The sequence below is a fragment of the Mustela nigripes genome, chromosome 10, assembly GCF_022355385.1.
Source record: "Mustela nigripes isolate SB6536 chromosome 10, MUSNIG.SB6536, whole genome shotgun sequence".
Taxonomy (NCBI): Eukaryota; Metazoa; Chordata; class Mammalia; order Carnivora; family Mustelidae; genus Mustela; species Mustela nigripes.
This window is the reverse complement of record NC_081566.1, coordinates 34,681,134-34,693,051: the sequence shown is the minus strand read 5'-3', so window position 1 is coordinate 34,693,051 and position 11,918 is coordinate 34,681,134. Positions and strand designations below refer to the sequence as shown.

Here is an 11,918-nt window from a genome sequence, read left to right as displayed (position 1 = left end):
CTTTCTATTAATTAGGGTTTTTTTTTACAACTCTATAAGACTAGTTCATTTGTAGAAAATGGATAGGAATGCAGATGATTCTTTTCTGAAAACAATGCAAATATTCCTGATAAGGCAAATGCATTTTGTCCTGTAGAGATTCAATAAATTTCTATCAGTTGGAAAAGCTCATTCCAAATATTATAGTTTGTTGCCATGTGTGATATTAAACAGTTTTACATCAGTTAGAGAAGTCACTTCAGAAGGCCTTTGACCTGAATATTTAAATCTGTTCCTCAAATTCTTCTTTGAATTAGTTGTAGCATCTAAATGTTTCTCTGACTAATGAGCTGAATAAAATCTTTGACACATTTTCATCGTATACTTATATGAGTGTCATGTTATTTACCCTTTCGAGAACCACACTTTAAAATGTGCTTGCAGAGGCGCCTGGGTGGCTGAGTTGGTTAGGCTGAGTTGGTTAAGTGTCTGCCTTCGGCTCAGGTTATGATCCCAGGGTCCTGGGATCGAGTCCTGCATTGAGCTCCTCACTCAGCGGAGAGTCTGTTTCTCCCTCTGCCTGCTGCTCCTCCTGCTTGTGCTCTCTCTCTCTGACAAATAAATAAATAAAAATCTTAAAAAAATGAAAGACCCTTGCACTATAGGAACTCACATATTTGTTGAGTGAGGATAAGCTATGGAAAAACCATAAAGGCAGTATATAGTAAGTGATAAATTATTGGTATGGATTTGAGGAACTCTACTAGAGTTTCTGTATGATTATGTTCTCTTTTATTTGTCCCGCATTGCTCTTATTTACCTAGCAGACAATTCTGCTTTGCATTATGGAGTGCCTGCAAAGGAAATACACATGGGACAGGACCCTCATGCTTGAGTTGTTAACAGTCTTGTGTGGGCAAAAGACATGAACAAATCATAAAGTAATGATAATGGATGGAGAAGAGAAAAATGGTTAAGACGTTACTGGGTCCTTATGCTTTATGTGTATTATGATGCTTTATATTATTTTATTAAAACCTAAAAATTTGGAGGATCTTTACTCCCAATTTTATCACTGGAGCAGGGACAACCAGATAATTGCTATAATAGTCAGGAAGAAGAAGGTGGGAGCCCCAAAGCAATTTCACATGTTTTAATTCCTGAGACTAAAGCTTTTCCCTCAACTCCCTCTTGGTTCATTTGGTTGACTCTGGACTCAGGCTAAACCCTGGCCCCCAAAGATCCGAAGAATGGGAACCTGGGCGCAGGCCTGGCAGATATGGACACGTGTTGCTACAGGACTTTGGAGTTTTTTCTCAGGTTTGGACATAATCAGGATCAGCTCCTTGCTGGGAAGCTGTAGATCTGGGAGGTCAGAGATAAGGTGAGGTTAGTTCACTTCCTTGAGCTTGCCAGTTTTCAGAGTTCGGTGCTGCCAGGACACCTGGTATGTGACAAATGAAGGGGAGATGGCCCTCAGAGCTGGGTTTCAGTTGGGAAAGCACTACAGATCGGTCCACCCGCCCCCGCCTGCAAAGCTGGAGGGCGTTGCAGAAGCTGGACTGTAAACACTAGCAAATATTGACAGAACTGAGGGTCATGGCTAAACCCTCTGGTCCAAGTCTGTGGTAGCAGGATAAGCGTGCAGTTCACAGGAACTGGTCAACTAGATTTGCATAACGGAACCCTGGCAATTTCTAAAACCGAGTTTTAAAACTGGCAGCTTGTCAGCCTCTCCCCCGCTTCATGTTTTTGCAGAATCGCTCCCAGCTCTAATTTCCTCATAGCTGTTCAGATTTCCTGCTGTAGCATTTTTTTTTTTTTTAATTCTTCCAAGGGAGAGAAATCAGGACAACCTCTTCTCTAGGAGGGAGGTGGTTGGTATCCTAAGCTGTGTGAGAAGATCCGCTTTGATCTAAACCAGGTGTTGTCTGGTTTGTGTTCATTCCAGCCTGGGCCAAGCAACTGATCACAAGATGGTTTTTTGGTTTGTGTGCTATCTTGTGGTTGTGTGGCTGATTTCTGCCTCAGACGGTGCGTATGCTTAAGTCTGGTTTATAAGGCACTTGATATCAGGTCTAAGGTTTTAATGAAAGTTTAATCAATGAAATGTATTTCCTTTATTGGAAAATCTCAAATTGCTTGGCCTAATGCAATGTACTCAGAGGGGCTTAGTAAAATATTTTTTTTTAACAAAATTTATTTATTTGACAAGGAGTAGGAGAGAGAGTGGGGGGGCATAACAGAGGGAGAGGGAAAAGCAGGCTCCTCACTGAGCAGGGAGCCCGATGTGGGGCTCGACCCCAGGACCCTGGGATCATGATCTGAGCTGAAGGCAGGGGCTTAATCGGCTGAGCTACCCAGGTGCCACAAGGGCTTAGTAAATATTTAATGATGATTCTGCTTTATGACATGGGTGGTTAACAGTTAACTTTCCTTTTCTGTTCTGGGAGCAAAAAGTACCAGTTTCAAAATATTGAGAGGTCTTATCTGTTAAGACCCTTTGGAGAGGGGATTGTTTCTTTAGAGGTAGATAACTTATGGTTGAAATTTTTTTTATTTAAAAGATTTTATTTATTTATGGCTGAGTTTTTTTTAATTTAAAGATTTTATTCATTAATTTGAGAGAGAGTGAAAGCAAGAGAGATCACAGAAGGAGAGGGGGAAATAGACTCACCGCTGAGAGGAGAGCCTGATGTGGGGATCCATCCCAGGATCCTGGGATTATGACCTGAGGCGAAGGCAGTTGATTAACTAACTGAGCCACCCAGGCACCTCACTTATAGCTGAATTTGAGTGAATCCAGTTACCCTTTTGAAAACAAAAAACTTTGGGAATTATTGGGAGGGGAGGGAAGTGGATAGACATAGACATGGAAGAGTAGCCACAATCCAGCAAAAAGGCACTTGGACGGTGGTCTAACAAGGTTTCCTCATGGCACATGACATGTCAAGTGAATCTTTTTTCCTTCCAACAGAGAGCTGTCCAGAACTTCCCTTTGTGGAAAATGGCATAATTGTTATAAAGGAGGTAGAAGGACAAATTCTGGGGACTTGCCTTTGTATCAAGGGCTACCACCTGGTAGGAGAGAAAACCTTATTTTGCAATGCCTCTGTGGAGTGGAATGCTCCTGTTCCCACATGTCGCCGTAAGTTTGATTTTCCTGTTTCTTTGTATATCTTGTCATCCTACTGGATTCTTTCACATCCTACTTCCATTTGGTCATGTTCAAACTGTATAAGAAAAGAATTCTCGGGGCACCTGCTGGGCGCAGTGGGTTAAAGCCTCTGCCTTCGGCTCAGGTCGTGATCCCAGGGTGCTGGTATCGAGCCCTGCATCGGCTCTTTGCTCAGTCCCTCTCCCTCTGCAACTCCGCCTGCCTGTGCTTGTGTGCTCTCTCTCTCTCTCTTTCTCTCTCCCACTGTGTCAAATAAGTAAATAAAATCCTTAAAAAAAGAGAGAAAATTCTCAATTTCTATGAATTCATTTTTAAAGCGCCTGGGTGGAACTTCTCTTAGAAGCTACAGGATCGGCTCTTGCTCAGTACTGATTCCATTAATTGATTAATTGATTGAATTAATAGACACAATCAACCCTGCAGGAAGAAAAGAATTTCTTCCGTATATTAAAACTACCTTTTTTGGGCTACAATTTGTTTAATACTATACTCCTTTAAAATTTTTATGTTATAAAAATATCTAAACATATACAAAAGAGAGATTAAAATCAACTCATACATACTTACCACTTATCTTCCACAATTACCCACATATAATTAATCTTCTGTCTTCTACAGTTCTGTTTGCATTATTATTATTTTGAAGTAAATATGTCATGTTGTATTTTATCCATTACATAACTTTTGAACTGGGAAAAATTTATGTTCTCAACGTACAAATGTGGTAACTGAGGTCCAAATGACTTGCTCCAGTTCACAACACTCATTTGTGGTGTCTGTAGAGACAGAGAATCACTAGTTAATATCCTCGTAATTACTACTATTTTTAGGACTAGCTCGGTTTGTTCTCCAGACCAGTATGTTTGTCCTTTATTTATATGACCAAAGTCATCTCTCTCTGCATTTTCTCCAGGGTTTTTTGTTTGTTTGTTTTTGTTTTTGTTTTTTTTAACCTGAGAAAAGCAAAATGAAACAAAGTAAAACATGACGAGTGATGTGGACCTTTGGCTGATGGAAGGAAGGGAACCCTTGCCTCAAACATAGAGTGAAGAGTTTTCAGCAGGGCTTGACAGGAGGATAAACACACTATTGATCATTTCCAGTTCTATGCTTAATTACTTCTCTTAAGTTCAAGTGCCAACTCTCACCCTTGTGCATGACCAAGACCTTTCCTGCCACTCTCAGGCCAGCCAGCTCTTTTCACATCGAGTGTCGGTCGGATTTGGTACTACGGACTAGTGCAGTTTGCAGTCCCTATTAAAAAGCTCTGCTTTAGTTCTGATTTCTCAGCAAAGCCTGAGAAATTCCTGCTTTTGCAGGTGTCCTTTCAGATCACTTCCCATTTTCTTCTTCAGTGGGCCACTGTCCTGACCCTGTGCTGGTGAATGGCGAACCCAGTTCCCTGGGTCCTGTCAACGTGAATGACAAAATCACTTTTAAGTGCAATGAAGACTACATTCTTAAGGGCAGCAATTGGAGTCAGTGCCTGGACAACCACACCTGGATGCCTCCCTTGCCTGTCTGCAAAAGCAGTAAGTAGGAGAGAAATAAGTGTAAATCCAAAGACACTGAGCAGATAACCTCATTTTCGGTGCCTGGGAAGCTTTGGGAGCTAGGAAGCAGCCAAGAAACAAGTGGGGCTCACAGAGCCAAGCCTCACCTTGAATGATGTGTTCCAGTGAAACAAACAACATCCAAACAATAAACCCTCCCCGCCCCCACCTTTAAATTAGGATTCCTGTCCTACTAAGTCCAACATGGGATAGTTTGGGGCATCTGACATTTTTTAAAAAAATTTCATGGTAATGACTTAAAGTTCTTATTTGAAGAATACACAGAAACAGGGGGCAAGGACAGTAACTGATCCACTGCCAAATTACACAAAATAAGAATTGAAAGAAAGTACCTCCTTCTAACACAGTAATTCACGACTCTCAGAGAGACTTAGTTGGATGTATTTGTTGTATGACTTTTACGTTTATGCAGACATTTTAAATAAAAGCATACACACATATTGACACATGTATATACGTACAAAAATGGGAATTCATGTATTTTTAATTGCTTATTTTTGGTGTAACATTACACATGGAAATCTAGTTCAGATCAGTATATGTGGCTCTATCTCCTGCTTTTATTTTTTTTCTATCTCCTGCTTTTAAATAATAATGTGGATGTGCCATAATTTATTCCACATCTCTGTGTTGATGAACATTTATTCTATTTCTGTATTTTTGCTATTATAATGCTTCAGTGAATGTTATATAAATGTATACACATACATATATTTTGGGGCCTATGCTATTATTTCTTTAGTCTGGATTTCTAGAATGATTGGTGGGTCACAGGATATATTTATTTGTCAAATATACTTGGAAGATCCAAGAAATTCTACTAAAAATGTTATTCTTGGACACTAAATAATATTGAAAAATCAATAGTATTACTTTCTAATAATTATGAGATGAATACTGAAATGTAAAATAATTTAACTCATGAGACCTATATGAAAATTTACTGAAGGACCTAAAATAATACTTAAATAAAAGAAAAGATATGCCATGACCCTGGATGGATGGACTGGAATTACAATGTAACTCTGAGCAGAATTTTAAATTTAAAAATATAAAACAAAAAATTAAGTTTATTTGGAAAGGTACATATCTAACATTAAAGATTTATCAACACCATTTGCCAGAGTAGTACCTTTTTTTTTTCGCAAGGATGAACCAATATTGACATATCACCCCAAATCCATAGTTACCTAAGTATTCACTCTTGGTGTTGTACATTCAGTGGGTCTGGACATATGCTTAATGGCATATAGCTACCATTATAATATCATACAGAGTGTTTTTGCAGCCCTAAAAATTTTCTGTGTTCCATTTATTCATCTCTCTACCTTCCCTACCTCTCAACCACTGACCTTTTTAATTATAATAATGTTCAATTAGCCAGCATTTGGTACATCATTAGTTTTTGATGTAATGTTCAACGGTTCATTAGTTGTGTATGAAACCCAGTGCCCATAACCCCATGTGCAGTCCTTAATATCTGTCACCTGGTTAGTTCTGAAGGACATCTTGGCTGCTTCCAAAGTTTGGCAATTATAGATAAAGCTGCTATACATATCAGGTGCTGGTTTTTGTGGGGACATAAGTTTTCAACACCTTTGGATAAATCCCAAAGAGTGCAGTAGTTGGATCTTAAGATATTTAGCTTTGTGAGAAACCGTCATACTGCCTTCCAGAGTGCTTATATCATCGTGTTTTCCCACCAGCAATGGAGGAGAGGTCTTGTTGCTCCATATCCTCATCAGCATTTGGTGTGATCAGTGTTCCAGATTTTGGCCATTCTCATAGTTGTGTAGTGGTATCTCATTGTTGTTTTAATTTATATTTCTTGATGATGTACACTCATTTTCCATCTGTATAGATCGTCTTTGGTGAGGTGTCTGTTAAGGTCTTTGGCCCGTTTTTTAATCAGGTGGTTTTCTTCTTGTTGAGTTTTAAGAGTTCTTTGTATACTTTGGATAACAGTCCTTTATAAGATTTGTCTTCTGCAAATATTTTCTCCCAGCCTATGGCTGGTCATCTCATTCTCTTCATATGTCCTTCATAGCACAGAAGTTTTAAATTTTAATGAATTCCAGTTGATTAACTGTTTCATGGATGGTGACTTTACAGCTGTATCTAAAATGTTGTCCCTCCCTATACCCAAGGTTGTCTAGGTTTTCTCCTACATTACCTTCTAGGTATTTCATAGTTCTGTATTTTACATTCAACCCTATGATCCATTTTGAGTTAATTTTTGTAAAGGATATAGCAGATAGGCAGTTTAAAAATATGAACTATCGTTAGCCTCTTTTAGGGAGTTTGTGGTTACTTAAAACATGCATATATAGGACACACAGTTAAATTACATGCACATACCATCAACATTAGCTTGAACAAGTTTAAAGTATTTATTTCCACCGGCCTTTTCTGTTTTACTCTTTAAATTCAATACTTCCTATCCTCACACGGAAATGCAAAGTCTCTGTCTTTTTGCGTCAGTTCATTGCCCAATTTTAGGGGATGCTCCTGAGGTCCCTGATTAAAGCAGATTTTTTTCTGTTTAGATGCAAGATCTATATCATCTTCTTCAGTTCAAAACAGCATGCTTAAAAGCCACCAGAAAAGCTGTATAAACTGGAGATCCTTAATCAATTCATTAAAATTCTTTTTCCTTTCCTCTATACAGCTTTTGAACTCAGTTTTTGATCTTTTTGTTTAACTCAATTAATTAACATATATGTATTGTTTCAGGGGTACAGGTCTGTGATTCGTCAGTTTTCTATAATACCCAGTGCTCATTACAACACATACCCTCCCCAATGTCCATCACCCATTTACCCCATTTACCCCCTCCCGCAAGCCTCCTCCCACCCAGGAACCCTCAATTTGTTTCCTATGATTAAGAGTCTCTTATGGTTTGTCTCCTTCTCTGGTTTTGTCTTGTTCTATTTTTTTCTCTCTTCTCCTATGATCCTAGTTTGTTTCTTAAATTCTATGTATCAGTGAGATCATATGAAAATTATCTTTCTCTGATGGACTTATTTCACTTAGGGTAATACCCTCTAGTTCCATCCCTGTAGTTGCAAATGGCAAGATTTCATTTTCTTAGATGGCTGTGTAATATTCCATTGTATATATATGTATGTCACATCTTCATTATCCATTCATCTGTCAATGGACATCTAGGCTCTTTAAAAGTTATTAACTGGGTGGCTCAGTTGGTTAAGCAGCTGCCTTCAGCTCGGGTCATGATCCCAGCATTCTGGGATCGAGTGCCATATTGGGCTCCTTGCTGAGCCCAGGGAGCCTGCTTCTCCCTCTGCCTCTGCCTGACTCTCTGTCTGCCTGTGCTCCCTCTTGCTCCTCTCTCTCTGACAAATAAAGAAATAAAATTTAAAAAAAAAGCCATCAAAAGTTATTAACTGTTTGAAGAAAACACCTGTGTTGTAGAAGAAAACAAAGAAAACATTTAATTACCTACAAACCTACTACTCAGAAATAACAGAATACTTTGATATGTAATCTTCAGGTTTTTTTTTCTGTTCATATATGATTATGCATGAGTGTATTTTAAAAAATAGTATTATATGCTGCTATTATAATTACATTTCCATTAGTATGTATTATTATAATGCAAAGTATTATATACTATGTACTGTACTAATACATGTTCTTTTATGCCTGCTGGTTTTGCTCAACTATTTGTTCTGAAGGTATTTATGTTTCCATAAGTATTCACCTACATAATCATTCTTAACTTACTCCTGATCCCTGTGTTTAGACTCAATGCTAGAGCTCAGAGGGACTTTGGAGATAATATTATTTAAGCTGCTCATCTTATAGCTTAGAAGAAAGCCAAGAAGGATGAAATAATGGTTAATGGAAGAGCCAGAGCTGAAATTCACAACATCTACTACTTTGTCCAGCTCTCTTTATAGACTCCTCTTGTTTGCTCCCCACTGTGTTCTCCTGTTTCTGAAGTTCTCATATTGCACAATACTGTCCCACGAGAATGCCAGTGTCCTCTTGAACTCAGACCATTTATCTCCTGTCTCAGGGAGTTACTTCTCCTATGTCTACCTCTGGTTTAATTTTTTGATTCTTGTCCCCTGACAGTCTCTGCAACGTAAACTTCCTTTCCTCAAGCTCATGCCAATCAGAAAGCTCTCTCAAACTGTTAATAACTCAGAGGATAAGCAGGGGGAGGGGGTTTTTCCCATGGATAAATACGATTTGACCAGAAGGAAATGAACAGAGAGAGTGTCCCCAGATCCCACATGGATGGTTATACTTAGAGGGTGCTGTTAATTGAGTACAACTCATGACTGTCACTCTTGTACTCTTGTTTCTCAGGATACTGTGGCCCTCCTGGGAATCCAGCTCATGGCTATTTTGAAGGAAGAGATTTCAACTCAGGATCTACCATTACTTATCACTGTGAAGACAAGTAAGTATATGCCGCAGCCGTTCAAATGCAAGAACTTGTGCATTGACCATAGCATTGTTTTGGGGAATGACCCAGTCCATCTCACCTAATGCCCCTATGTTCTACTGCCTCAGCAATCTGAGCTCATTCTGATTTTTAGAGCTGCTTTAGCTCACTACCAGCTCTCCCCAAGCTCTAGAAGATAGACTGATCCCCTTATTTATCCTAGAGAAGATACTTAAAATGTAGGGTTTTCTAAAGAATCTTGGAATAAAAGCTCAAAGAAATATAGGCCATATGGAACTGCAGAAAGAGAATGATTTATTATTCCAGCCTGCCCCCCAACAGATTTGTATATATACATTTGAGTATATATATTCCTTTAAAAAAAATAAAAGGAGAATGATTTAATACATCCTAATTGAAGTCTAACCTTAATTTAGACTACCTAATCACCCGCCTTACAGATCTACTCTTTCCTTGGCTTCATTCCGTCTTCCTACCTCACTGTCATGTCTCCACATTAGCAGTTCAGTCTCGTTATATATTTCTAGTGGGTTTGCAGTCAGCTCTCGTGTTTTTCTGATTAAAAGCTGTAGCTCCTTTGTAAGACTTATTTGAGGGTTATCTCTAGCTTTCCACTCCTCTTTAGAAAGTGGATGGCAGATGCTTTTTTAAATTATTGAATGATGACATGCTTCCTCCCTCTCCCTCCCCACCCAACAACTGTGTGAAAACACATATTCAGAATTTCTCACTTCTCCATGTTTTATGGGTTGCATTGTCACTTGTGCCCTCTCTACCCCCAAGGAGAATGGTTTTAGTTGATTACTGTTTGGTATACTGAAATCACTTAGCATGCATTAAGGCTCAAGGAAGTGGATTCTATCACAGTAGGAAATACTGAAATACAACTCTACAGAACCAGCGTTGGTTGCCCATTTTAGAAAGTGTTGTTGCCATTCTTTTTTTTTTTTTAATTTTATTTATTTATTTGACAGACAGAGATCATAAGTAGGCAGAGAGACAGGCAGAGAGAGAGGGGAAGCAGACTCCCTGTTGAGCAGAGAGCCTGATGTAGGGATCGATCCCAGGACCCTGGAATCATGACCTGAGCCGAAGGCAGAGGCCTGAACCCACTGAGGCACCCAGGCACCCCTATTGTTGCCATTCTGACTTCTGTTCAGGTACCACTTAGTGGGCACGCGGGACCAACAGTGCGTTGACGGGGAGTGGAGCAGTGCACTTCCCATCTGTGAATTGATCCAGGAAGCTCCCAAGCCAATTCCACAGACTGCTTTTGAGAAGGCACTTGTAAGTAGCAGGCTGTCGTCTGTCTTGTTCACAGTGGTATCTCCAGGGCCTGGCATCACTCCTGGTGCATGCTCAGTCTATATCTGAAGGGTTGTTACAAGGGGGCTCATAAACTGTTAACTCACATTTTTACATACCTGAGTTCTCATTCACCACCATCATCAGCAACACCTCTACCACCTTGTTGGTAGAAGTTAAGGACTTGTGGGCTTTATAGAGCAAGCTTTCTAAGCTCGTGTCTTAGACTTAGACATATTGCTGTGAAAAGTCTCTGAAATTCTTCTAGATTCCAAAAACCATGGATCAGGTCATTTTCATTGAGATGCCTCTTTTCATTTATACTTATTGCTGAGATAATAATAAGTATATAAAAGCCAGATGACTTAAAGGATTTATCATGTTGAAGACCCAGATTTGTATTTAAGCTGGCCGGATTCTCAGCTCCAAGTCAGGGACCTAAGCAATACTCATTAGCTTCAGACTATACAGCTGGATCTCAGTTCTTAGGTTATAACTTAATTTTTTTTTTTCTTTTCTTCAGTTTGCCTTTCAGGAGAATAAAGAACTTTGCAAAGCCATAGAGAACTTTGTGCAAAGACTGAAGGAAAATAACTTAACAATGGAGGAACTGAAATACTCTCTGGAAAACAAAAAAGCTGAGTTAGAGGCAAGAATGTTGTCCTGACGTCGTAACTGAGCAGACTGGGTAATCTGGGTAATAGAAATGCACCTAGGAATAAATTTTCTCTTGGTTCTAAAACTAGTTTTGGAGTTTTCTCTCATTAGACTGAAACTCAACTTCATAGAAATCAACTATAGTTGCATAAACCACCGTGTGTGTGTGTGTGTGTGTGTGTGTGTGCGCGTGTATGTGTGTTTCTCAGAATGTGGAAACACCATGTGTGGCCATTGTCTGTTTAAGACCAGAATTAGCACATCAATGGGGAATGGAGGGTCTAATGTCCTGTCTGTAAGGAGAATGGGAAGCTCAGATCTCAGCTAAGGGTATGCCTCATATTTTAATGAGAGATGAATGGTGAGGCAAAACATAACCTCAGATTAACCAAGACCTATGAAGCAAAAATTAACCTCTCATTTTGATAAAATAGATTCACAACAGTTACATCCTTGAAATGACCTGTTGAGACAAAAATAGAATTAGGATTTAAACTCTCTTTCAGTTTCCCCTCTATCTTGTTTATGAAACCCAAATTTCTAAATCTTCCGCAGTAATATTGCTTACCACCTCTGGATGAAACCTATTCCTGCCTGGTAAATTTGAGATGGTGAAATATAAGTGAATATATTTTCTTTTTGTCTTATTAGAGGGCAGAAGAAGCCAGAATCCTGAGGTAGGATAGGTTTTCCTATCATGATGTCATACTGAGACAATATGACAAACTTCTTCTGTCTCTCACTCTGACCCCTACCAAAAGACATAGGAAATCTGGATGAAATACAAACA

The 11,918-nt window shown here is 39.1% G+C and overlaps 1 protein-coding gene across 1 annotated transcript; it reads left to right on the top strand.

Moving 5' to 3' along the window:
* Window positions 1-1,741: 1,741 nt before the first annotated feature.
* C4BPB (complement component 4 binding protein beta) lies at window positions 1,742-11,216 on the top strand. Its single transcript, XM_059414055.1, has 6 exons — window positions 1,742-2,013; window positions 2,957-3,127; window positions 4,513-4,689; window positions 9,067-9,160; window positions 10,327-10,453; window positions 10,995-11,216. Exons 1-6 carry the CDS (start codon window positions 1,956-1,958, stop codon window positions 11,136-11,138), a joined length of 771 nt encoding a protein of 256 aa, XP_059270038.1. The 5' UTR covers window positions 1,742-1,955; the 3' UTR covers window positions 11,139-11,216.
* Window positions 11,217-11,918: the final 702 nt, after the last annotated feature.